The sequence below is a fragment of the Brachyhypopomus gauderio genome, unplaced genomic scaffold (assembly GCF_052324685.1).
Source record: "Brachyhypopomus gauderio isolate BG-103 unplaced genomic scaffold, BGAUD_0.2 sc52, whole genome shotgun sequence".
Lineage (NCBI taxonomy): Eukaryota > Metazoa > Chordata > Actinopteri > Gymnotiformes > Hypopomidae > Brachyhypopomus > Brachyhypopomus gauderio.
The window spans coordinates 2,377,449-2,405,364 of record NW_027506877.1 but is presented as its reverse complement, the minus strand read 5'-3'; the positions used below and the strand labels follow the sequence as shown (position 1 = coordinate 2,405,364).

Genomic DNA, 27,916 nt, shown 5'->3' with positions numbered 1-27,916 from the left:
AGAAATTAAGAAATAAAAGTTTATTTGAAAGTGCCGATAGTGGTATACAAATCTCTAAAGGGAGAACAACACTGAAGACCTTGCTTCAAACAGCTGCCTTGGCCAGTAGACCAGTCACTGAAATGTTCAAATTAAGTCTACATACAGGTGTGTAACTACATCCAGAGTCATTATCTACATTTAAAATCTGACTTGCATTATCTGGCCTATTTTACACATAAATCATTTTATGAATGAAGTCCTAATATGGCTGGTATAAATGGGACCCAACATTGCTTTATAACAGGTGATTTCTTCAGGCCTGTTCACACTACTTTTAAAAGAGTATCAGGAAACAAATGTATACCAATAAAGCAATAAACAGTATACAACTCTACAACAGTTGTTCAAATCCCAGTCTCTTCCCACCTAATCGAATACATCTAACACATCTGAGTCTTTTTCTCCGAACTGAACATGGCGAGGTGGAGCAGAGTTAAGGGCGTTAGGCAGCTTTACACGCCTGAACACACCCTGGAGCTACAGTGAGAGGTGAGAGGAGGACTTTGAAGGTTGTGTAACAAGGTCTTGAGTGAAATACCGATTTATGAACAGCTGGGCACGTCGGGCTGCTTGGAGAGAGACCAGCTATGAATATTTAATAATTCTAAAAAAAAAAAAAAACTATTCTCACCAAGAGCGATTTTTAAGCAGTGTAAAGGCTGCTCTGTGTGATGTCTGGTTATTTCATATTTCATATTTATACTCAATAATATTTCTGTTAAGCTCTATGATATGCAGTTTGTTTAAAAAAAACTGTCCCAAATCAACTTTTTTTTAAAGCAGTGATTATACACTTAAGAATGCCATTGAATTGCCATGTATCAGCATTATTAACATTAGAAAAAGTATGAAATCCACAAAACAGTATGCCGTTATGTCGGGTGTATGCAGAAGAGCATTGGACTCTGTGAAGCAGGTGAATAATTCCGCAGTCCACAGGCATTACACACACTACACTAGCCCGTCTAGAAGTCATACTATTGTCTCCGAGCCAGACACCTTGCCAGTGAAAAAGTCCCAGAAGTTGCTTGACTGCTTGCTGTCTTCCGACGTGGTGGAGGAGTTGGAGCCCTGACGGACCCAGACGCTCCTCTCTCTGGAGCTCCGAGGCTGGGAGCCACCCTCCCGGTGGCCCAGGCTGAAGTTCGTGTTCTCTCTTGGGCATGCCTGAGCCACGGAGCCCCCTTTGTGCCCCTGGAGCTCTGGTTCCTCAGCCTGGAGACGGACAGAGGGCTGGGCAAAGCTCAGCAGATTGTGATGGGAGTGGAACTGTCGCATATGGGCTATGCACTTGGGTGGATTCTGGGATGAGCCTGAACACACACACACACACACACCAACTGCAGGGTAAGCAGGGCATTTTGCAGAGCATAAAACTCAAATAAACACACCTATCCAGTAACTGGACAGACTGAGAGTCCAGTGCGTCCAGCCAGAAGAAAGGCCTCTCTGAGCCCAAAGGAGTCAGCGACACTCACACTGTCTGCTGGTGTTGAGGCGCAGCACGTTGAAGAAGACCTCGTTGCTCAGGCTACCGTCCCCGGTCAAGTCCCCAAACAGGGGGGACATGGGCTCTTTCAGGGACAGGTCATCACTGGACTGACCCACTGAGTCCAGAGACATCTGCGTATCCCTGCGGGCGCCCATATCTGGCTCCACGGTCAGACTGCTGCCACTGTGACAGGCCAGACAAGGACAGATCTAGATTACAGGACACTAAACCATAACACTCAGCTCAAGTTGAATATGTCAACATAAGTCATGGAGGAAATCCTTCTATCAGACCTGAATGATAATAATTGTCACTGTCCACTGAAAATATCTGAACAAAGCCTTCTCCATCTCAGAGCAGCGGGGCGGGGCTGGGGGCGGGGCTGGGGGCGGGGCTGGGGGCGGGGCTCCCTCCACACTGCCCTGACTCACCTGAGTTTCCTACGGAGCAGGTAATCTATGACATCTGGGTCTGTCTGAATGAGACTCATTAGCACCTCCTGCTGGAGCTCAGCACACACCTGCAGTCAACGTATGGAGTCATACAGAGGTAGAAGGCTGATCCAGGATCAGTGTACGTTTCTCACGTAAGCAAGAGGTGGAAGATGACCCTGTCTGCTTCAAGGTTAGTCACGTTAGCCTCTCCCTCTCTCCCTCTCTCCCTCCCTCCCTCCCTCTTACCGTGAAGAGGAGTTTATAGTGCTGGATGAGAAGCAGGGTGACTGAGATGATGGCAGCGCTGTCTTCTATGCCCAAGGACTGGGGGTTCGACTCCTTCTCTGTTCCCCTCTCCTTCTGGAGCAGGTTGGGACCAAAGATCACCGCCAGGTTGGTGGCTGTCATCTTATTGCCTTGGACCTGGACACGGAGAATGGAGAAGACTGTGAGCTACACAGGAAGAAGAGCTCAGCTGCAGTCACAACACTGCACCTATAAAATAACATCTCTGGAACTTAGGAGTTCATAAGAAAGGTCAAATTCGCGACTTCTTACACCACTAAGTGAGAATGATAGAAACCCACAGGCAAAAAAAAAAAGGAAAGTCAGCAACAAACAGAATAAAAGTGACCATAGCATGTGATGTAGAGACTGCTGTTTGTGGAATGCTGTGTCACTGGCCCAATGTCCCCACGCAGGCCAAGGGGCAGGGAGCCCAGAGTGGGAGGAGCTCAGAGGAGGGGAGTGTGATGGGGGAGGAGCTTGGACGTGGGGAGTGGGGTGTTACCTCCTGCTGGTCAGGGCCCGTGGAGTCGTGCGCATGCTCCTGGACTGTGTGCAGTAAGCTGAGAAGCCTCCAGAGGGAGTCGCAGTTACACGGGGGCAACAGATACAGCAGTTGCTGCAGGTATGACAGTTGATCGTCTCCCCGCAAATCTGCAACACACGTCCACGAACACACGTGCACACATGCTGTGATCCCCGATCTGAGTGTAGCTACTCCAGTTTGGATATGCATATGAGTAGGTGTGTGTGTGTGTGTGTGTGTGTGTGTGTGTGTGTGTTCGTACTGTTAGCATGCAGGAAGGCACAGTAGAGTTCTCTGGGCAGTAGAGGGTCAGGCATGTCCCTCAGAAACTCTTTCAACAGGGCTGCAACATCATGAACACTGTGCTCTTCATCCAGAATAACATCCATCCCACTGTCAAAGTCATCACGCAACTGACAACACACACACACACACACAGACACACAGACACACACACAGACACACAGACACACACACACACACACACACACACACACACACACACACACACACACACACACACACACACACACACACACACACACAGGCTCAACCACCTTTTCCACACAGGTGAAGGCAGACAGAGACATATACACTATTCTCTCACATATTCACCAAGGTACTGTCAAAGTCTGTACGTCTCCCCCCACACATCAAAGCTATTCAGAAACAGCAGAAGACACACGCACACGCACACACTGTGGTCAACCTCTAAGGAAACACAGAGAGTTTCTAAAATACAAACTACAATGTCAAACAGTCAAAATCTGCCTACACTGCACATCAAATCTCCTCTCTGTCCTGTCACACAGGTGCGGGAATGAACTTCCACGAGCTCTTAGTACAGGTGAGCCACTGGCTGTCTTCAAACAGAACTGAAGTCTCCCCTCTTCACCGAGTCCCTAAACACTTAAACAAGCACTTTATAAAGCTTCCCCTGACATCTACTCCACTCCAGACACGGCTTTGGCCTTCTAGTGTCCGCCGCTCCTGTGTGTTGTCACACGCGGATACGGACTTGACAGACACTGCAAAGCACTTCTCCAAGTCGCTCACGAGAGGATCTGTCACTGCTGCAGATGTAAACATTCACGCCAAGAAGGGCGTGCGGAGGCCGCGGGGGCGGATCTATCCGGAGCTGACGCTAGAGAGCAGTGTGAGCCCCCACTTACCTGCCGCACCCTCTTCTTAGAGCTTCCCACGCGGAAAATCCCCACCGTCTGCAGCCCTGGAGATGACAGGGAGGGAAGAGAAGAGACCCTCAGAGACCCTGCCCACCCTCGGGGGCTTCAGCGCAGAGACAGCTGGACATGATATATAGTCGGTAGGGAAGAGGTGTGTTCGGCACTTCTGATTGATGCTCACACACATAAGGCTGTCATATTTCACCTAACAGAGTATTAATGTATGTATGCAACATGTATGGATACAACAGCATGGAGATTTACAGCTGGAGGTTTGACAGGTGCTGGTGCCACACCGGCCACTAATTTGTGATGTACGTGACGTACGATGTACGTTATATACAACGCAGAACTTGTTCGGATAAAACACAGTAAACATTCCGTAGCGTGTCACGCCTAAATGTGAACGCGAAAAGTTAACGTAGATGAGCTTTGATGATGTGTCGAGACGTGTCACACAGGTGAGCTATGAAGGGCCGTGGTCTTCTGGGGTGGGGGGCGGGGCTTGAGCTGACCGTGGGTGTGGATGTGCTGACAGCAGCGCTCCATCACCCGGGGCACCTGGCAGTAGATGGGGTTGAGGCTCAACTTGGCCTGGGCCCGGCCGGCCGCCGACGCCTTCTTCAAGTCCAGCTCGTTGGGGTGAGAGAGCTGCAGGGCCTCCAGCAGACGAGACTGACTCTCCACCAGGTCCGAGATGGAGTCCACCGACAGCCCACCCTAGAGAGAGACAGAGAGAGAGAGAAAGAGAGAGAGAGAGAGAGAGAGAGAGAGAGAGAGAGAGAGAATATTCATTCCCTTGATTCTATGTCTCTAAAAACATAGATTGAGGGAATCACAAAGGTTTTGTCAGAGCTTCCTCAAAAGATCACACGCTAGATAAACCCCCCCCCCCCCCCCCCCCCCCCCACCGTTCCTCTAGAGCTCGGGACCTGTAAGTGGCTGGCTGAAAAGGCAATGGAAAATACATCAGCGTTCAATTACTGTGAGGTCCGTAGACACAAACGTTCACGGGCCGGAATGTAAACACATTTTCTTAAGTGCTCTTCAGCCTCCACCGAGCCCTCCGGTGACTCATCAACACCGCACTCCTCCGCCGGCCCGTGGAGCCACGATCGGGCACGACGATTCGGCCGCTGTGTCCGGTGACGGACACCTGGAGAGAGGGAGTCCGCTCCCACCCAGGTGGGCCTGGAGCACGGTGACCTGAACTGTAGCAGGCACACGCCACCCACCACACCCTGCACACCACCTGGGGCGACGCCGTTTCTCTTAGCCTTACACTTTGTAAATGTGAAGTTCATGATCTCCATAAATACAATAAGCAAGCAGCATGGAGAGAGATATCAGACCTTGTTTCAGACCAGACCACACTGAGGGCGGGCCACTGACAAATATTATTTCTGTCAAGAAACTAGGTATTATCTTTGAACACAACAATGTAATAATATTTACCCATTGTATTTTTTTTTGCTAGTTAACTGCTAGGAACTGAATCCACCTAATATGTGAAGATCCTGTCTGATCTCTTTATTTGTTCCCTAAAGAAAACGCCCTGCTCAAGTCTTGGGTTAGTCAGCTACAGAATCCATCACAATGGTTTCAAACCTGGTGGTTTCAAACACAAGAATGTTTAACCATGTTTTGTTCTTCAGCTGCAAATAAGTTCCATAAGTAAAACAAACCAAAGAGTGTCTAGTTTAACTTGACCTTCTTCTGTCTATTTTGATCCTACATTATTTTTATGGACTTTATATTTCTCCTGCTACTCTGAGCCATGTTCCTAAAGATCTCTGAAATTCTCGTACGTCTGGTCATATTTCATATCAGCTTTTCTACTGCAGTGTTATGACATGGACGTGACTCACTCTCCCTTTAAATAATCATGTCCAGGCTTAATAAAGCAAACACATCCGAGGGAAAACAGCAGGGCCTGGCAACCCGAGCCCTGTCCCTTGTGGACCAACAGCAACATTACCACCCACAGAACTTAATGCAAATACGATCACACATGCACGACTGCTCCCATCCACAGAAGAACACATACAGGCCCACATCCAGACACGCAGAACCAATCTCAAACAAACACAAACACAGCCCCCCCCTCCCGACGGCGGGCCACCATGCGAGCCCTCAATAAGCCGACCGGTCCGACCGCCCGCAAGGGCCCCGTACCCGTCTGTGGCTGCGGGAGCGGCCGTCCGTGAAGCTTGCGGAGTCGGGTTTGCCGTGGACTTCCGCGGGCGGCGAGGAAGAAGATGCCCCCCCGGGACAGACAGCCGTGCGGCCGCCCTGCTGTCGCTTCTCGGCGCGGAAGTGCATGACGCTGGCCTCCAGCTCCAGGCAATCCCTGCGGCTCTCCTTCAGGGCGTCCTGACGCTGCTTGTGCGCCCGGTCGTTAGCGATCACCTTTGAGAGAGGGATCCCGAATGCCTTGGGGGCCGTTTCTGTGGGGGAGAGGGGCAGGAAAGAGAGAGATATGATGGATTATTGTGCTCCATCAGGATGATTGGCTATTAGAATGTCTTCTGCCACACGGAGCAAGCCCATGCTGAAGGTGATGGGAGAAATGTAAAGTTGGGATAAGCGTAAATCAGGTTCTTTTGAGGGAATGGGTATCCGAAATGTTACGCTTTCATTACAGAACAGGATAAAGTAATGCCGTCTGGACTGGGACACCCCAGCGTCTCATGAATATTGTGTTGGCCAGTCTGGATGGGTAATAATGGATGTAATTCCATCCAGTTCCTTAGATTACATTACTGCACACACTGGAACATGGGAACATCACATACACGCCTACGTAACTCTGAATTTGGCCAGGCTACCTACAGTGACTTATCTTTGAAACCAGGTGGGTCACGGAACCACGGAACCGTGTGATGCAAAAGAATCTGATGCAAAGCTGCAGGCTTCTGTTGCTGTCTCTTGTCCAATAACCAGGTAAAGATTTATATGCTTGTTTGGTGTGCCAGGCTGCCACAGACATTTTTGTAGATGTACACCCCCCCCCCCCCCCCCCCAACCTGTGGAGGTTGGTGCAAAGGATGTCACAGGCCTTGACCACCCTATTGCTTATAGTTCAACTGACTTTATTACAATACTGTAGAGAAAGAGGCACAGAAAAGCTTCTAATCTGTGTATACAACAAGACAAGGGCCTAAGTCATTGTTCTGAAGCTTTGATTTCATTTTTCCATCCAGTTTTCCTTTCATATTTCTAGCAGCCTCTCAGGTTATGATCAAACTGACTAATATTGTATGTATCTATCAATCTGATTGTTCAAGAAGGATGCGTGTGATATAATCAAGCAAAATAACACACAAAAACTAATTATTAAACAAATTGCATTTGAAATCTTGTTATTTACACACTGCAGCATAGAATCTCTCTCCCAACTCTTCAGACTGTACACAGCCCCAGTACAATTTGCCTGTGAGTTGTAGATCCCTGTTGACAACACAGCGCTGATGTAAGGAGACATAGCCTCCAGTCTAAGTGTTTACAGTATGCCCACGTCTGCCTTGGACAGAATACCCATGCGGTATTGTTAGAGTAAAACTGAATAAAATATGCAGAGTTTGTGAAAAGCAGGCAATGTCTTTGAGATATTGATCTGATAATTCTGCTGATGTTATGGTACTGTTTAGCTTCTGTGTGCTTCCAACAAACACAGACCCAATCAGCACGAGCCAGAGAGAGGAAGAGGGAGGGAAGGAGATTAGGTTCAAAACATAATCGCATTTGATCCGCCCAACCGTTGCACTGGCAACCAAACCCTGGATCCAAATCTGGCAACCCAGTCATCATGACATCATGAAGCACCTTTAACACTGGGCCTACGTCAGAAAAACAACTATTATTCTGATGGTGAAATGTGGGTCCCTCCTAGGGACATGTAAGTAAATCTCTTAAAGGAAAATTAACAGTTAAGTATGCTTAAATCCTGGATCTTCATGCTGTAAGTAGTAGATTAAATGAAATAATTTACATATTCATCTCCATGATTGGTATAAAGTGGACTGCTTGCTGTTTGTTGTCAGAATGTGGTTTCACATAAAACCGGCTCTGAGTACACACCCCTGAAAGGGCAGTAGGACCTCCCCAGGGTAGGAAGTGAGGTCTACCTCAGCAGGAATGCCCCCTGGAGCATGTCTGTACTCTCAGCTGCCCCTCCCACACCCACCCTCTGCTTCCTGCCCTTTTAAAGTCTTTTGTTTACCCTGGACCATCAGGCTGGACTGCTCCACTGACCTGCCAATAATCTGGAAGGATAGTGGGATTAGCTCCCGCTATTAGCTTTTCGGACGCATTCCGTCAGCCTGCCTCCACCCACGTATTCTTCCAACCCTCCCCCTGTCTCTCCCACCCCCACCTCCAGGGTGGGCTCGGAGACGGCTGGCATGTGCCACACTCCAGCACTGGCGTGAGGCAGAAAGACTGGTTGAATGGTGCACCTGTGCTCTCCCTGCATAAGGCAGGCCTGGCCATGCTCACGGACTCTTATGTCTTAAGGAGCCAATATCAAACTGTAATCCCAGCAAAATGAGCCCATCTAAATAGAGCTTGATGGGACCATTATTATTTCATTAGGAGCTTATCATCATATTTACAACCAGGTAGATTCATGCACAGTTAACAGTAAAACATAAAGATTATGGAAACTGTCGTCCATTTGTTGTAGAAATTGTATTCTGGCTTAACCTATGAACATAATTTGCATCCCATAAAATGGGTCATTTGCTTCCAGTGAAATGGAAGAATCCATATTTAGACATCAGACTACGGGAACGGTAACAAGAAACTTTGGTGCAGTAGGTTGCACAGAAGGGCACAAGGACACGGCACACGGCAGCATCTGCTGCAGCCAGTGGAAACCCACAGTGGCCCCGAGAGCCACGCCAAAGCTCAATGTTCTGCTTAGTGCTAAGGCTGGCTAAGTAATGCATCTTAAAGGCCTAGAGGAGATTTGGTAGGAGGTGCCTGCACCTCCAGCTGCTGTCTCAGTAAGCTAGGGTCAGAGGACCTCAAGCAGGAACATCCTCTAACCACCCTCTAAATGATGCTTACAGAGAGACAGACTGAGAGAGAGAGAGAGAGAGAGAGAGAGAGAGAGAGAGAGATACAGAGAGAAAGCATAAAGAGCTATCACCATTAGTGAAACAAGGATGGTCTGTGTATATCTGTTAAGATTACTTAACTCTGGTTTAGTTTTAATGCTCCATCTAAGTATCATTTGTTTCTCATTTAAAAAATCACAGTGGAGATGGGAGTGGTGAGATAAAGGTGGAATGCCTGGTACAGTTTTGACAGCGTAAGGAGGCCTGCGATAAGGCTCTGTTTCACATGCTGTTCAAGGGCTTCTCTTCCTTATGCACTTTGATTAGAGATTAGAGAGTGTGGAACTGTCGGAGAGAGTCGGAATCATCTCAAAACCAGGTGCAGATGAAATTAAAGCAGAATTAAAAGTTTTATCTTCAGTCACTCAACAAAGGCTGTTCTATTCAGGTACAAGAAAGTTTTACACATTTCTCTATAAATTAGAGATCACCGACTCCAGCATGAAAAGGAATCCCTTACCTCTCTCCTTCTTTTCTTTGGAAAAAGAATCAAACTTCCTTCTTAGCGATTTCCTCATCTTGTGAGTCTCTAGACAAGAAACAGAGAAGAAATGTTTTGCGAAGAACACCCAACACACTTCACCAGAAAATTCAATTTTGGGTAGTCACTAATGATGGCTTAGTTACCTCGAAAACGTACTGATTACTCCTTCAAAAAGTAGCTTAGTTACTTTATTGATTACTTGATTTTAAAAGTAACCAAGTTAATTTACAAGTTACTTTATTTGTTTCTTTCAGCAGCTGTCGACAACGACCAAATGACAATCAGTTTTGCCAGTACTCACTTTATTGGAAGAGTATTTTTAACAGTAACAAAGTATCTCCTGACATTACATGTGTCGCTGTGCTGTATTATTTGTAAACGTAATACAAGCAAACTATTCAGTCAGATAGATATATGTTGTGAAACTGACTTTCCAGTTTTCTGAAATGTTAGACACTTCCAAAAATTGTGACCCACAGATCTAGAGGTTTCGTATTTGCCTACTATTTAATCTCAGGTATTATTGATATCAAATTTTATTTAGTGAGAATACAAAAATCCCAAAACTTTTGTTTATGACGAAAATTAACAAAATACAACCACTTCCCGGCCCAATGTAATTGTCTCCGTTAGTCGTAAATATTGCTTGAGAAAGAACATTTGTCCTTCGACTGGAGAGCACTAAAAATAAGACACTGAGCACAAACGTGGTTGTGCAGATGCAGCTGTGAGGCTGGTCTTAATCGTCTACACAACCCAAGGGGGAAAGAGTCTCTGTTTATTAACTCTACAGTCTCAGACTTCACAGCGCCTGTGTCAGCTGTGAGCATTCTCCTTCTCCTTCTCCAATATCTATATACATATATACATACACACACATATATATATATATGTGTGTGTATATTCATATTTTCATATATGTATGTATGTAAGCATATGTGATCTTACATGTGTCCTGAGAAAATGCTGTCTCATTTGTTTTCAGGGCATTCTTGTCCCTGCAGACTGGCCAAAATAACTGTGTTGGTTTTTGAAAGAAGTTCAAATGTCGGAAGAGACATTTGTTCCCGAGAGTAGAGGGTTCAGGCAATATCCAGATGTGAGAGAGCTACTGTTAAAATGTGCTGGGCATGGGGGGGTTGAGTGAGTTGGGGGGGGGGGGGTTAGAGAGAGAGACAGACAGACAGACAGAGAGAATAGGAGGCTGTGACACCACAGTGGGGCTTTAGGCAGCATGTGAAGAAGATTTAGGTGGGGTCATATTCCCATGACTACAGGAAATGAGAATTTATTTCCACAGTGACTGGCCCTTCCCCCTCCCCACACGCTAAGGCATCATGAACTAATCTCCCATCAACGCCCAGGGGGGAGCGGGGGTTTGTGCACCCAGGGGGGGGGGGGGGGGGGAGCGGGGGTCCACGCCAAGCTAAGGCAAGGCCGAGAGCCGCATGCAGACCAATCACGCAGCCAGAGAAAAGAAAAGCAAACAAAACTACAAGAAATGCATTTAAAAATAACACAGTCAACACTGCCAGGGAACTCTTCAGAAGGAACTAAGACAAATACAACAGTTGTGACAGGCTTGACATCCCCAGTGAATACTCCAGTGAGTGTCATTTATATAGGACCACGGGCCAGTTTTCCACCCCAAACATCTACAGCTCATGTCGGTTTCCTCAGAGGTAGCTGTTGGAGCCACAGCAGAGATTCTATGGAATTGCCCTTTGGGGCAGCAAGCGTAAAAGCATAAATATTCCCACAAAGTTCACTCGGCTTTTCCCTATGGGGTCAGCAGGAGTGTGGGGGTTAGACCTGCTCTCTTGATGATTGGCTAGAACTCCACAGAAAAAACATGCACGGAAGCATGGGCCGGCTTCCAGCTGCTCGTATCGTGGAGGCGCTTGGAACGGCTCAGCTTGGCACGTCCCAACATGCTCAGTTCCGACGCGCGGTTGAACGAGCGAGGGAATCGTACACGCGTCCGGAGACTCCTCATATTAAAATGCTTCCTCCGCATAACCCAGCGAGGGCCAGGTGCGGAGTGGCGGGAGAGCTCGGAGGCATGCGGTACCGGGGGAGGACGGGGCACAAGGAGGTCAAATGTGCGGCAGCAATAAACAAACATGGAGCCTAGAATGGAGGCTTTGAGTGGCACCACCCTCCACACCTACACCACTCCCGTGCAACCATATCGCCCTTTGCTTTTCCCCTGAACCCCTTTTCTCTCCATCTTTCTCCCCTACACTGTCTCTCTCACTCCCTCTCACGCCCACAGACACGCACGGACACAAACATGCGCACGCATAAACACATTCTGTCTCTTCTCCCTCCAACACAGAATCCACTGGATTTACTGGCCCCTTGCATTCCCGAAAGATCTACTGCGGTCAGGCCTTACGTGGGTTCACTGTGCTATCAACAAGTTCCAGTTTATTATCATCATCTTGCTGTACTTCCAGTAATGACCACGTAACATCTGATGACTATGACTTATAAAAAAAACCACAAGGGTGGAGTGTACGTAAGGAGAGGGTGGAGGTTAGTTGCCCTTATAAAGGAAGTATAACTCCGTCTCAACGAGGCCCCTCGGGTGGAGTGGTTATGTAGGTGCTGGTGTACCCTTCGGGATGCTGATGTTGAAGTCCAGGTTTCTCTCCTCCAGGTGGTAGAGGGCAACCTCCTGTAGACGTGCTCTCTCCAGCTCAGACAGGCTCTGGATGGGCACTGCCTGCAGCTTGAGGTTCTGCCCCAACATGGTGGTCCACGTGTGTTCCCCCTGAAAGGCGAGGTGGAGAGAGAGAGGTTTGATAATAACCACTAGAGTCGGTAAGACCAGGAGGTTGAAATATACTGAAGACAAACACAACATATTAACATGTGCACACACTTTTCTTTGGTGTCACTAAATAGAGACGTGTACCGTGGCATCATTAATTATTGTATGTTGTTATGCAGTAGGTGATATTTTATGCTGTTTATGCTCTGATATTTTTGTCATAATGGCTCTCACTCTGAAACCAACTTCAAATGAGCAAAGGAGGCTTCAGATTTCAGATCAGCCTGCGTTAAATCCCATGTGCACGAGAGAAATAAAGCCCTGTGTTCCTAAAATGTTCAGTCTAGACACTTCCACGTTCTCAAACAGAGTATTCTTCTCCGCAGTAGAGACTGGAATGTCCGCCCAACCTAAACTGGGCTTTGTTTTGATTTGTTCCACAGTCCATTTTGGGGACGCAGAGTATCTAAAATGAATGTTAGGAGAACGTTAATCCTCCCACTTTCACTATTTCGTACAGCTACTGCGTAGCTGCTTTCACTGCTGGCAGGGCAGTTTTAGATAAACATCAGACAAGTACGCATACGGCGACCACACACAATCCCCTCTGACAGCGGGCATCCTGTGTGCAGTCATGTGGCGTCTATGCTGAGTGCCTTTATATAGCTGTGAATAGGTGGGATGCTTACCCAAACAAAGGAGTACTGTCATCAACTGCCCTTCACCACCAGCTGTTCATTAAGTTTCCCATGAGTCTTAGCTTTTCTACACATGTTTTGTGGGAAGGGAAGGAAACCCTGAAGTTACACTGGCTGATGGGAGTATAAAAACTGCAGAGCAACGCTGTAAATATGTAAATACTGGCTGTAAATATGTTCTGGTTTTCATTTCTGTTGAGGAACAGAGATAGATGAAGGAAGGAGGAATCAACTCAGCTCTGATCTGATGCAGACCTGGTCTCTGACCCTTGACCCCTGGCCTCGGGCCCTTTCTCCTGTGGTCCACTTTGATGCTGAGTGAAGGGGAGGTCAGGGGCTAACACTTGGCACACAGAGGTGCAGAGGATCATTAACATGGAGTTGACCTTGGGTGGGTGACCCTGGGTGGGTGACCCTGGATGGGTGACCCAAAGAAGAGCATCCTGTACATTAGTCATGCCACATGAGCTTGGAGGAAACGGCTTTCAAAAATGACACCTATCTGCTGGGACATTAATGGTAAACCCATCAAGCGTGAATTGCTACATCCTTATTTGACTGTCTTTGGTACATTTATTACATCTCCTGAACTTTTGCTATTATCTCTCTCCTTTTGTTTCGTTTTGCTTCTTTTTGGGTGTGGGGTTGTGGGTTGACTTAGAGACAGCTTAGCTTTTGTTTTCACTGGTGAATCATAAAGTCCTGGTTTCCCATAAAGGAATTTTGGAAAATGGGAAACTATCCAAAAGGCCCAGTGTCTACAGAGCAGCATCAGTCTGACACAGAGCACACTGCTGTATCTCACCTGCAGGATAATGAAATAACAACATGACATGTGCAGTCTTTGCTACCTCTTAAAACTGCACAGCATCTGAAGAGTGAAGTATATCCTTCTCTTACAAAGGCAAATATGACTTGCATACCCTCACATACTCCATGACAAAGGCCTAAATTAGTAACATTTGTTGAAACCCTCCCACAGAGGGTTATGACTGCTTTGGTGTTTAGACAGGAGTCATTTGAGTGCCGAGCGGCACGTACTACCATAAAATTCACCCATCACAACTCCGTATCACTACTCCGTATCACTACTCCGTATCACTACTCTGTATGAGTACTCTGTATCACTACTCCGTATCACTACTCTGTATCACTACTCCGTATCACTACTCTGTATGACTACTCCGTATCACTAGTCCATATGATTACTCCGTATCACTACTCTGTATCACTACTCCGTATCACTACTCTGTATCACTACTTCTTATCACTACTTCGTATGACTACTCTGTATCACTACTCCGTATCACTACTCTGTATGACTACTCCGTATGACTACTCTGTATCACTACTCCGTATCACTACTCTGTATCACTACTCCGTATCACTACTTCGTATGACTACTCTGTATCACTACTCCGTATCACTACTCTGTATCACTACTCCGTATCACTACTCTGTATCACTACTCCGTATCACTACTCCGTATCACTACTCTGTATCACTACTCTGTATCACTACTCCGTATCAGTACTCTGTATCACTACTCCGTATCACTACTCTGTATCACTACTCCGTATCACTACTCCGTATCACTACTCTGTATCACTACTCTGTATCACTACTCCATAGGTGACAGTAGGACGTCTTTCTGTCACTGTGACAAATAGGATGTGCCCTCAGGCTGGAACTGTTGAGCTCGGCCCACTGGATTCTGGATCGTGCCGCATCCGTTTCCTGCTCCGTCTCCGGGGTCCTTCCTCTACGGTCATTGTCACACCACCGGCTGCGCGGCTACACATAAAAGTTCAAAGGTAACGGTTGTGTTCTTCGTGTTTTTCTCACCCTGTCTCTCTGTAACCTGTGAGAATGATATGGCTAAGACCAGTGGGGATGGATCTCACTCCAGCAACACAAACCCACACTGTTCATGTGCTCTTATTTTGCTCAAACAGGTTACACAACAGAATATTACAATTAAGCATGATTATCAAAAAGCTCCATGGGTGTGAACCATTAATCATGGTTATAGAATCAGGGTACCTCAGGTCATAGAGTAGCATATGTTTTAGACCCTCGCTAGCCTTGAGCTATTAGCTGCAATTTATTTGATAATTGTATGCCATCCACACAGGGTAATGTTGTGTGTCTTGGCTTAGTAATCAAAGCAGCAATTAGTAAAATTGTCCCTCATTACAGTGGTGAAGAAAAGCAGTTCCCATCCAAGCTGTAAATACCCCCCCCCCCCCCCCGACCGACACACACACACACACACACACACACACACACACACACCCAAATGCAGTGTGTATGTGCATGACTGTGAAGAAAAAGTGAAATCTCTTCCCACATGTTCAGCGGCTCAGGATTCAGCTCCAGGACGCCTATGCAAAAATATCAGATCCTTATGAACTGGTTAACCACTTGCTTGACCACAGAGTGATTCAAATCTTCAAGCCCCGACTTCAAGCATCACCCCAAACAAGCTCCAGGCTTTGTGAAAATTCTGCTCATTGTTTTGAATGTCAGACTAGCCGAATGAATCTCACCCTCCCGCTGTTCCCCAGAGCCCTCCACACACTCATGCACAGCAGGGTGCTCTGAGAGGAAGAGGATACTGTAAACTGTGTGCACGCCAGCCATGCCTTTTTTAACATGAGCACAACAACTGCAAACCCCACACCCGCCCAGTAACCGAGAGGCCCACGGCAACATGTGCTACGCTCTTTAAGGTATCGTATTGTTCATGAGATCCTGTTTGTCTCTCGTGGACAGCCAGTGAGGTCAGCAAGAGAGATACACATCTCCCAACCTTGGGGTCGCCGCAGACAGCAACACAGACACGCCCACAGCTGAGCTGAGGTTTTTTGCAGCCTTCAGAGGCTCTCCTCTCATCACAGGTCCACTGGGCTGGGACTGGATCAGCAGGTGCGTGCAGTAAAAAGACCACGCTGACAGCTAAACCGTTCACGCCAGTCTGGTCAACGGGGGGGGGGGGGGGGGGGGGGGGACACTATTGAACGCTGCAGGCGTCCATTCAGCGCTTTGTAATTCAGTAGACAAATACACTCTGTAAACTCTGTCTCGTTTGTCTTTTTCTGTTATGTAGGGAAACAGAAAAGATAAAAGATAGATGTGGGTAGGTAAAAGATACGCTGTGAAAACACACGCTAAACATTCGTGGAACATTTTGCCCGGGCAGAAATATAAAGGTTTCCAGCAAAGTCACACCACTTCCAGACAATAGTGTGGAGCTCGGGCCTAATAAGAATCATCTGTACTAGTTTCCTTGTTTTTATGTTCAGCCAATTGTTTGGAATTGCAACCAGCGCTCAGGCATGAGTTTGCGACCTTGCTGTTCACAGACTGTACACAGCGGTCCTCGTAGGAACAGGCATTGTTCACACTCGCTCTCTGAAACACATCCACAATGCAACAAGGCTACAACGCCAGCTTTGCATTCCCAAAGCATGTGAGCAGAATCACATTAATGTCTTTACCATTACTGGCTGTTGCTCAAAGAAGACGTTAAGCACACATAAGCTTCCTCACACTCCCAGTGCTGATGAACCGACTGTGCCTATAAGGTCCTATTTATCTGTGTTTAATTGACTGAAACTGATCTTAGATCAGAGCTCGTACTCGTTTAGGTTTTGACACCTGGCCCCTGGCTGTGGATTAGCAGTCCTGTGGCAAGGGGTCTGTGTGTGTGTGTGGGGTGGGGTGGTGTTGAACTGGCCAGGTTCAGCCTCAGCATTAGAAGAAGCTTCCAAGTTGGCACAAGGCCCCTTGCTGAATTCCTCTGACAATATCTTCCTCATCCACTGTTTAGTATTCATTACACTGACTACACCACCACAGTCCAAGTCCAAATACCTTAAGAAGTGAGACACTCATCGCCATTTCGTAACTGATATTGTTTATATACCCAATCGATGAAAGCTTGCAGGCGTCTCATGGCCAGAGAGGTGAGGGGTGTACGTCTTGCTGTTCGGGTGTAGCAGAAAACAATGGATGTTCGGGTGTAGCAGAAACACAATGGATTCTTTCATGGAAGGGCACAAGGCTGTTGGTGGAGGAAAGGCCGCCAAAGGCCCCTATTACAGGCAGGACACTGTGCTGAATTTTGGAGGCATTTACACTCTCGCACCTGTTCAATGAGCCATTTTAATCCGACAAACCAAAGAGTCACTTCAACAAACAGATGGGAGTTAAATAAAGGAATCATAACTTCACAATGGAAGAGCTCAAAGGGAACGATAAGTAAATAAAAGCCATTTTAAATAAACATTTTAACAAACATGTGCTCTGTCTTTCTCTGTTCCTCTCAAGCACATGCAGAAATAGAACCTTGTATATGTAGCTGGACATCACGCATGTAAAGTTAACACAGCATCAGAATAATAACGTAGAATGTAAAATAATAAAACAAACTACAAATAAAACATCAATAAAACATACATGTGCGCACACACACACAAACTCATCCGCAGTACACATATGTACTCATCCGCAGTATCCACATTATATACACATTACACAGACCTACACACATGCGCTCATATGCTTACAAATCCTCTAATCCAAACACAAGCACACAGGCAAGTCACAATACCTGCAGAAGAAGTGCCAGGTGATCTGGGACCTCAGAGTGATGCAGAAACACACAGGGAGAGAAAGATCTTCAGAAAGTTCTTCAAAAAGTTCTTCAGAACGTTCTTCAGCAAGTACTCACTTCCCAGCCAGGTAGACACAGCCCAAACGGAGGAACGGAGGGACAACAATCTACAGAGGCAGTGGGGGAAAGGTGGGAAGGTTGAAGAAGAGACAGAGAGAGAGAGAGAGAGAGAGAGAGAGAGAGAGAGAGAGAGAGAGAGAAAGAGGGGGAGGTCTGCTCTCTCCATCTGCTGCCTCCTCAAGTAAATCAGCATGGGGCCACAGGGCAGCCAAGAGCAAACTCTAAGTAAACAATCGGAGCACGCTGGAGCAGAGGGGGAGGAGAGTCGAGGTGGGGAGGAGGTGAGAGGAGGGGAGGAGGTGAGAGGAGGGGAGGAGGTGAAGCAGGCCAAGCAAGAGAGGAGGGCGGGTGCTGCTTTGAGAGCTTCTCAGGAAGACTGTGGCTGGCTTGTGCGCTACGTGACAGGATGCCTTGGAAATGACAACACCACACAGCCCAGCTCTGTCCCTACGCTCCCCCCGTCTCACGCCTCTCTGGTCACACGGCGATCGCTGGCGCTGAAGCAGCTCCTGCCGAACCCTGCAGACTCTCAGACGCCCACTCAGCCGCGAGTGTCACCCTGGCGATATTTTAAAGCACGGCTGTCTCCGTTTACAGTAACGTGTAAGTGCATAAGCAGACAAAGGCTGGTTTAAAACAAAGCCACGTTTTATATGGGGGAGAAGCAACAGTGAGTTAAACTAAATGAAAGCCCGCCGTGAGAGAGCAAATTTAAATGGAGCCACAGAGTGTGAGAGGGCACGATTGCCCTTCGCAGGTTTCCTGTAAAGATATGGATGGAAATATGCTATCAACACGCACACGTGCACACACACTCTGGACACAAGAAATAAAAGTGACGTCCATTTTTTACTTTTCCACTGACAGTCAGCATTGCTTGCATCACATGTGCCACAGAGAGTAGTTAGTCATGGAGCAAGTCATAGGACTCTTACTGGTGTGTGTGTGTGTGTGTGTGTGTGTGTGTGTGTGTGTGTGTGTGTGTGTGTGTGTGTGTGTGTGTGTATACAGGTTATGTATTTCCCTTCCTGGCCTTGTAGTAATAATAGGAATCTCATTTGGGCATTTGCTGCTGCTTTTAGAGTACTGAATTAGCTCTTAAATGTAATGTTATTATTATTTTATTTAAAAACCTGAGTGAACAAACACTGATGGCACTTGGCAGAAGCTGGATACAGGTTGCAAATAGTTTCAACCTTGGGCACCAGCGTACAAACTATGTACAGGAAATAAAAAGCAGTCAGGAGCTGCGTGGGGGGTGATATGCACCGTGTGTGGAGGTCCCCGAAGGCCTGAACGCTCATGTGACGTCTGCCGTGAGGGCATCGCCACTGGGGTGGGGTGAGGTGTGGGTGTGCTGACATCTCCGGGTCTGCCCAGGATGTGGGCCCCGTGCAGTCCGCACGCCGCCATGCTTTTAGTCCACCGCTAATCTGTGGCCTTTTTCCATTTATTCACTATCAAGACAAACCTGGGTTAGCAGTTTTAAGACCTCTTTAAGTCTTTGTCGTTAATTTTATTCAAGCTTTCATGAAATGACTCCAGGAGTGGCCTTAAAATACAAGTGTCATCCAAGAACATTCATAATAGAAAACAGAAAAGGTGACTTCTCTCCCAGCGGATGGATGGATTTTTCCATGAACGGGTGATTGTTTGTATCCGACCATAAGAAGGAAGAGGTACTACTCAGCTTCATGTGTTTCACCTTTGACCCCACATCCAGGTTCCCCATATCCTGTTTTGGCCATGAGGGAGTAGTATCTGGTGAGTGTGTAACTCTAATCCTTCAACATAAATATGGATAGACTATCCACAGAGGTCAAATACACCAATGTTCAGACAGCATCAAACCCGTATGAACATTACACAGATGTTATATATAAATAAAATTTGTTTAATGTAGAATAATGTTGGTATAATAGTCAGGACGGAGATTAAAAATACCACAGTGGAAAACTAGAGTGGGCAGCATGAACAGCATGGATCAGCACACAAGGCTGCATGTTGTGTTGAACACAACAGAGAGCATAGTGCTAAATCTGATAACATTTTAAGCAATCGGTTGATCAACATCATTCTATATCCAAGCCCATTCTGTAAACTCTGTCAAACATCTTTGAATAGAGCATTCGAAATGATGTCAGATTTGTTACATACGAACCAAAAACTGCTTGAGATCTATAGCGCAAGCCGAACGTGTGAGGGTTCTGGTTCTGCCTCACTGCAGAGCTGCTAAAGCAGGCTTACCTGCACTCTTCTCTGTAATGCTGGACCTTCTGCTGACTTGTGTTAGATCTCATCCGCATTCCACAGCAAGGCCAACAGGGACAGGAATCACTTCATATGGACTTTGGCCAAACATGTGACATCATAACGTTTAGACAGCAATAAAGCCTTGATGAATGGTTTGTAAGAAAGAGGGAGAGGAGTCTTATCTCTGGGGATGTGGCACCATGCATCTCTCCTGAGTAGAAGCTTTTGAAGGCATGGACGAAAGCACAGGGCCTGGATTAGATTAATAGGAGTAAATCTATACGTCGACTCTCAGTGTGCGTTCATACTGCAGACAGGATCGTCCATTACACTGGAGCAGAGCCAGCTTATAATTTTTTTGTGTTAATAAAAAATGGTAAATGAAAGCTTGTTCATAAGTTAGTGATCATAAGTCATAAGTATGTTAGTAGTTATAAATCATCCTGTGTACCAACACAAACCATGCAGCTCCAACAGAAGGCAAATCACCCCTCAGCATCCAGGTTCTGTACTGCCCTCTACAGGCTAATGTGGGTAACAAACAAGTCAAGTCATCATCTAGTACAGACTTTTCGTCCATACTAAAGAATAAATGAATAGAAATAAACTATTTTTTAAGGGATCAAAGTATATTTTAAACAGGCAGAAAACATTGTGTACTTTGTACTTAAAAAAAGCTGTGTGTTATTTAAACAACGCAATTTTTAAAATGGTTGTTTTAATTTTATTTTGAAGATTATAAAAAAGTGACAAGATGTCAGTTCTGCCAGTAGAGAAAAGGTCAAACATAACCACCCATCGCTGCAGTTAGATAAACTAGTCTGACAAATCCCCAGTGCCAAACCGCGCGGGGTCAGCTGTGATCGGGATGAACTCCAGCAGTGCATTAGATTGGCTGACGTCCGGCCGCACTGAGGTGAGGAGGTGATGAGCGGTACCAAACATGGTGCAGTCCTCGCGGTGTGACCGCAGAGCAGGTGGCCAGTCCAGAGAGGAATGAGCTCAATATACCTTGCTACCAGTCAGAACAGCAGCCAAACACCCCTACGAGGTGACTAAACAGCACAATATAAACAAAATATTTATCTGACAGAAACTGTGAAAAATGACTAAAATTGGTAGTGGCATATGTTGACATCCTGCCAGCATCAAGATTAGAAAAAAGATGGCTAAAAGGACATGGGGAAAAGTACAAATAGATTTTGAATGGGGATGCTTTTAAAATCTTCTAACCTTTGAAGATTGCAGCCCATGTTATAAAGAGGTTGTCATTATCATATTACCTAGCTATCAAATATGTAGAAATATTGCCTTTATATTACCAGAGGTACTTCATCAAATAAATGTACAACATTAAAAAAGTACAACATAAAGACATGGCAAAAACTGCTATTTCAAGCCAAAATATATGAACCAAAAAGGTCTTTCAGTAGCCTGCAGGGATGTGAGGACCTTTAGAGTGAGAGAGACTTTATGTAATATACAAACTGGTCCAAGTTATCCCACAGTAAATAAGTGTCTACCAAGAGACTGGTTAGTGAATTAATCAGATGGGGATGTGCTGATAATAACTCAGCATGGTCATGACTGCATGACTGAGAGAAAATGAGCTTGTGGGAAAATCAGTTGTGGATTGCGACATTAGTTCTGATGTGGAGAAGACAATTCAGGAGTGTCCATCTGGAGAGTCTAAATCCTGAAGAGTTGAGCTCCTACTCTGACAATCTATCACATTTCTGCACAATACGTGTCTCATGTGAATGAGTTACTGAGTCAAGCTAGTCTATTGAGCTGAAATATGTGAGTTTCGACAGGTTTAGCTGCAAAGCCTCTTTAGCTTTTGACATTCCAGGAAGAGAAGTTCCTACTACTGTTCTACTGTATTACACTGTTATATGAAAGGATGAGTGTGCCAGATGCTTAGAAGCAGTCAAAGCTAAGGCCTAACTAAGCTGAGTCTTATCTATGTGAAACAAAACATGGACACAGAATATTTTGTGGGCTATCTTGGCCAAAGGGAAGAGTTTCACATTTGCCAAATATATTTCTAGTCACCTTAGTTATAAATTAAACAACATTTAAATAAATGTTTAGATATGATTGCTGATTATATGTTTGCTGATTATTATTTTGTCTTTTTAGTGGTTTGCCATAGATTATCCTAGCTAGCTGGATGTTCTGGTAAATCGATAAACAAACTCCAGCTGGTTCAGAACGCAGCAGCACGAGTTTTAACAAAAACTAAAAAGTTTGATCACATTAGTCCCGTACTATCGTCATTACACTGGCTGCCAATTAGATTCCGTATTGACTATAAAATACTTTTATTAACATATAAAACGCTGCATGGCTTAGCTCCAGACTATCTTAGTGAACTTATTGAACAATATAACCCAGCGCGTTCACTTCGCTCGCAGGACGCAGGGTTATTAACTGTTCCTAGGATCAAAAAGATCACAGCAGGTGGAAGAGCCTTTTCTTTTAAAGCTCCACAATTGTGGAATAATCTTCCTGCCTCTATTCGGGACTCAGACACAGTCTCAATGTTTAAAACTCGATTAAAGACTCATCTGTATAGTTTGGCCTTTGATTAATCTGTTACATATTTACTACATCTCGTATCTTTTCTCCGAGGTTCACCTGGAGAGTAACATTGCAGTCGGAGCCTACAATACCAGCATCGCTGCTCCGACACGGAAGGAAAGCCTGGCGTTCATCAACAGACATTTACAGTGACAATATCATAACCCAGAACTTTCATTTTTACCTTTACTTAGTCTGATTGTGTGATTTGTGTGTGACTTGTGTATTTGTCTGTATTTTGTGTAATCTGTGTGTTAACGGGCCGCCCAATGGAGGATGGGTTCCCTTTTTGAGTCTTGGTTCTCCCGAGGTTTCTTCCTATTCCCCACTATCTTAGGGAGTTTTTCCTCGCCACTGTCGCCCTTGGCTTGCTCATTAGGGTTCTGGACCCGTAGTATTGTTAACCTTTTAAATCCTGTAAGGCGCTTTGTGACAACATGTGTTGTGAAAAGCGCTATACAAATAAACTTTGATTGATTGATTGATTGATTATGATTTGCAGGTTAATATTCTCAGAAACACAATAGTATTTGGAATGATCCCCACAGTAATGCATTCATGAATGAAATCCTGATTAAATAACCATAAAACTCTTAAGGAAAAAGGTATAAGTCTACCTATACAGGTAAGTTGCCTGGCAAGATGTATGAATTTTTTTTAAATCCCCTTTAACGGGTTAAAAATGTCCTTCCTCTCGTACCCTCAGCTAAACTAGCCTGTTTTTGTCATTGTTTTTCCTCTGTTTCGTTTTATCTTCACTGTTCTTTCAAGGATCCCAGGAGGTCGTATAGAGGAAAAGCCATTTAGGAAAACATGCAGGAGAATGATGGTCTTCTCTAAACAGGACATTCCTCACGCAGGACCGCAAGCTGCTCCTCACTCGCTCTGACACACAGCCCCACACCATCCTCTGCACGTCTGACACCACACACAGCACAACTGCATCTGTCCACTCATACATCTACGAGTGGACCGGCCTCGAGAAGAACCCAGTAGATCCACGTCACACTGCTCGAATCTACTGCGTAGATAATTAACTCACTTGGAATGCAACATCTGTAGGCAATGATTCTCATAGAACTGACAAAAGAGTGAAAGATTAGGCTCTTGCTGTAGGTTAGAGATAAATCTCTGTAACGTGTATTATTACTACTCATCAGTTGGGTGACTAGCCACACCAGTCCACCAATGGTTCAACTTTTTGAAATGTGAAAATGTGGGGATATTTGTCTCCAACACAGAAATATCTGTCTCATATTCTTGTATCGATTTTTTTTTTTCCTGGTGATACGATTTGGCTTTATCTGTCTCGTCCTCGCCTGCCTATAGGATCACTGGATCATTGCTTGGAGTCTTCAGCTGCTGAACATCTCGTGCTCCCTATGCCCCAAGAACATTTCCCTGGTACAAAATATCTCAAGACATTTCTCACACTTATAAGCTGAACAAATGAGAATAAATAATCTTTTCATGTGAAAACATCCTGGCAGCTGTATGCAATCCAAATAACTGAATACTCCCATTAGCCACGTACAGCAGATTCAGATCTTAAGGAGGTCTTAAGCCTCTCTTGCCTAATAACACAAATTGCTAAATTATTGTCACTCATCCCTGAGATTGCCCCTGAGAAGACTAAAAGGATTTATTCAGAAGCACAATGGGTGTAACCAAGGAGTTATAGTCCTCTGGTAAATATATAAGGTCAGCTCCATATCATAAAGTCACTTGTGCACAAGCCTCTCTCACCCTTAAGAAAGTAAGTAAACTTTATTTCTATAGCACTTTTCCAAGACCAGGATACAAAGTACCTCACAGAAAGGACTAAACAAATATAAACATTTAGTATGTCACAAATAATTCGTCAGAAAAGGGTCTCTAATGTTTTTGTCACTTAAAGCAATACTCAAAAAACTGACTTGCACGCAATATGAAGCCATAGAGGGTGGTGAGGGGCCCCTGAAGGGAGCACTGAACACCAGTTCGGACGTTGGTCCTGCAAGAGTGAATGTGGTCTCATTACCATCGAATAAAGAACTGTTCCCAGATGGTCCGGGCCACAGGGAGCAGATGGAGTGATTCCTCCCTTTGCTTCACTTCACTAAACTACTCCAAAGCTACATTTTTGTAAAGTTTTCCAATGTTGTTTCTATCGTCAGCAAAATAATTTACGATTTTGTCTGTGTGTGTAGATTTATAGCTAAGGCCCTCAAGTAGTGTGATTTCCACTTGTACTACAGGAGAATTCTGCTGGGACATCCCATAAAATACTCCATGGTGGTGGTTGTGGGGGGGGGGGGGGGGGGGTTTGAAGCCACATCTCTACACTTCAGGTGGTAGATTAAATCAAAGGTCTATTGCTTATTTAGATTTAGGACAGTAACACACAGGCTTCAGCATACTCATACTATGTGCTTCAAGCAAGTATCCCCAGCAGTTCAGCCCAGAGCTTATAATTCTGTAGCTTGTCTTTGCTGGGGAGTCGTTACAGATTTCAAGGGGTTTTTCATCCCTCTCATATGCTGTGCTGAAAGCTCACAATAAACTGCCATGGGCTCAACACAAGATTAATTATAATGGACTAAAATGATGCTGAATTTACATATGAGAATGCACCATGAGGCATTACTACTACCTACTGAACAGATACCATATAGATAATGGAGAACAGTGAGAAGGTGTCCTCACCTCCCCCCGTGACGTGCGGTCTTCATTATAAAGCAATCATCCAAAGTTGTGCAACGTATACTCAGAACCAGATGCTTGACTCAAACAGTTTTTCCACTCTGTGCTGGTGATTGTTCAATTCATTATTTTTATTTTACGTTATACTTTTTAGTATTGGTTTGTATATTGGTTTGTTGGTTTTATTTCTCTGGGGGCTGATAAAAAAATATTAGGGTTACTGAAAGCCTGTCTGTATAGGTTCAGTTGTTGCCCTCTGTGTCTCTCTGTATATAAATATATACAGCGGACTAAGAAGAGTCTTCAACACCATGCGTATGTGATGTTGCAGTATGCATCAATGATTAAAAGGTCATCCACACTGTTATTATCTGAGATCATGCCAGGTGCCAAAGTCCAGAAGAACATGTTTTATGATTGGAAATGACTCAGTTTAACACAACAAGTAGCGTCTGTCTACTCAATGACCTGAGACCTGCTTCTGCTGTCCAACCCCGACCTCAAGATTCAGAAAGCTACTGATCAAATGGCCCACACAGCACTCCAGCAGTAACTACACACTTTGATATGTACCACTATAAACACTGAGAAGTTAAAGTCTCTACATGTTCTAGTACCCACACCAGTCGAGGACGTATTAACATAATAACATTTGTTTACTGAAGTACCACCTCTGTATTTTTTTTTTATCCAACTCAATAGAACATTTACTATTTCATGGCTGCTTATGTTAATTAATGCTGTAATTAATTCTTTATCTAGATAAATCAATTACATTATAATGTATATTATTTCGACTAAATAATTATTTCTATTATCTACAATTTATGTCATGTCACAGATGGTGAACAAGAATTCATGGTATAGTTACAAAAAAGTATCATTTAACTATTTTCAAGCTCCTAACTCTTGCCTACCTGTATTCTACTACTAAAATTAAACTTCATGTGGTGTTCCTGAGTGGAGAAAAAGCTGACAAATAATGCTAGCGGTGCACCATGATCACCTAATCATGTTGACTCACCACGTAATAAAACTGCATGTCCTGGTGCACTGGATCCTCACGCTGCATCAGTGTGGACGAGGCTCCATGCAACCCTGTGCATAACAGAATCATGCCACTCTGTTCTGTGCGCGCCTGCAGCAAACGTCTATACCCGAGATGCTGATGATCCACTCGTGCCTCGCTCCTGCCCCGGGGTCAGCAGGATGGTACAGGGTCCTATTTGGCGACAGGAAGGCCCGCTCCAGGGGCAGTTGACGACTGAAAGAGCATCAGAACAACCCTTGTGCGTCTCTGTATCCGAAAAGTGATAACAGGCTTTCCTGTGCTGGGTGCTCAGTGCACGTGCCTGTGTGCTCCACTTGATAAAATATGAGCCTATAATACGCAGCTTCACTACGCTGTGCCTGTCAGAAACAGGAAATACTCAGCTGGCAGCTCAGGGCTCAGCTCGCTAGAGTGTGTCTCGAGTGTGTCTCGAGTGTGTCTCGCTGGAAAGGAACTCCTCGCCACATGCACCATCCCAAGATTATCCTCCTGTTCCCTCCTCCTCTTCTAAGCCAAGATCACAGAGGGCTCAAATGTTGCAATGGAAGCTGAGAACAGATTTTGACTGTTAGTAACTGTTTGTGTGGGTGTTTAGTCACTTTGGCATGATTCTTGCTCAAAGCAGATGCCTTACTGGTTTTGTTATGTTACTTAAGCAGTATTAGACAGGTGCAGGTGGAATAATCTTTGCAAAGTTACTCATTAACAAAACCTGTTCATACTCATATACAGCAGTGTAAAAAGCTATATACACTGACAGGCCACTTTATTAAATACCTCATAGGGGTACAGCTTGTAGCCCATGTACAATTCATAACAATCCTTATACCCCGTCATTGGCAGTGAGTTTATGACCAAAAGAGGAGTGTTGCATGGGTATTTTTGGCTAGAGGTCGCCTGTCCTCTCAGCACTAACACTGCGGTGTGTAAAAAATTTCAGACCTGCAAGGAGCTCATAGCTCATAGTAATCAACAATAGCATCATGTCAGTGTTCAGGATGGTTCACCACTTTAATCATTTCCAGTCATGTGGTCCTGTGGTCATAAACTGAACACTGATGACTACATACTAGTTTGGATGACAAGGTGTGCATGCCAGTAATTCTACAGACCTTAATAAGGGTCAGAATAGTCATAAATTATTATTGTAGCCAATCTGTGTAGGAAAGTGTTTCTAAAAGTGGCATGTGAGTGTGTTCAATAGATTTATGTAATTAAACAGACAGATATGCTTTGTAAACATGAACTATATCTTAGAGGTAGTCAGCTCCAGCCAAAAAAAAACTTTTTGGGTACGAGTTACAGTCTATGTGGGAGTTTGAGTTACAGCGTGAAGACCAGAGATTCATGAGATTGTTTGCAAACATTTGAAGTTCTGTTGTAGGTACAGCCCACACACTTACGCAATCCTTTTCAAAATAGGAAAAGCTTGCACACACCACACGTGTCTGCTACCAATCCGCAGGTTCACCGTGTTCAGTTTGAGATTCAAACCGTGTCTAGCTATACCTTGACATTGGGCATTATTGCCGCAGCTTTTCTTTGACTGCATAGATGAGGGATAACCT

General features: G+C 45.2%; 1 protein-coding gene across 2 annotated transcripts; it reads right to left on the bottom strand.

Annotated features, from left to right (window-relative positions):
* Positions 1 to 5: 5 nt before the first annotated feature.
* arhgap36 (Rho GTPase activating protein 36) lies at positions 6 to 26,793 on the bottom strand. Of its 2 annotated transcripts, none has more exons than XM_076987361.1 (12): positions 26,322 to 26,793; positions 12,187 to 12,343; positions 9,544 to 9,612; positions 6,139 to 6,410; positions 4,479 to 4,683; positions 3,952 to 4,007; positions 3,042 to 3,192; positions 2,759 to 2,907; positions 2,215 to 2,391; positions 1,966 to 2,054; positions 1,521 to 1,717; positions 6 to 1,355 (listed from the first exon to the last, which is right to left on the bottom strand). In XM_076987361.1, the coding sequence occupies exons 1-12, from the start codon at positions 26,412 to 26,414 to the stop codon at positions 1,015 to 1,017; spliced, it is 1,956 nt and encodes a 651-aa protein (XP_076843476.1). In that variant the 5' UTR covers positions 26,415 to 26,793; the 3' UTR covers positions 6 to 1,014. The 2 variants fall into 2 exon arrangements, with proteins under 2 accessions (XP_076843476.1, XP_076843477.1); XM_076987362.1 differs by lacking the exon at positions 26,322 to 26,793 and adding an exon at positions 17,657 to 18,159.
* Between the last annotated feature and the right edge of the window lie 1,123 nt (positions 26,794 to 27,916).

Bases quoted from the DNA above. Each gene is read 5' to 3' on its own strand.
- arhgap36 (XM_076987361.1), bottom strand. From the start codon at position 26,414: ATGATTCTGTTATGCACAGGGTTGCATGGAGCCTCGTCCACACTGATG. The intron at 2,392-2,758 runs GTAACACCCCAC...CTCCGTGTCCAG, and splicing joins CGGGCCCTGACCAGCAGGAG to GTCCAAGGCAATAAGATGAC. The intron at 1,356-1,520 runs GTGAGTGTCGCT...GTGTGTGTTCAG, and splicing joins CCTCAACACCAGCAGACAGT to GCTCATCCCAGAATCCACCC.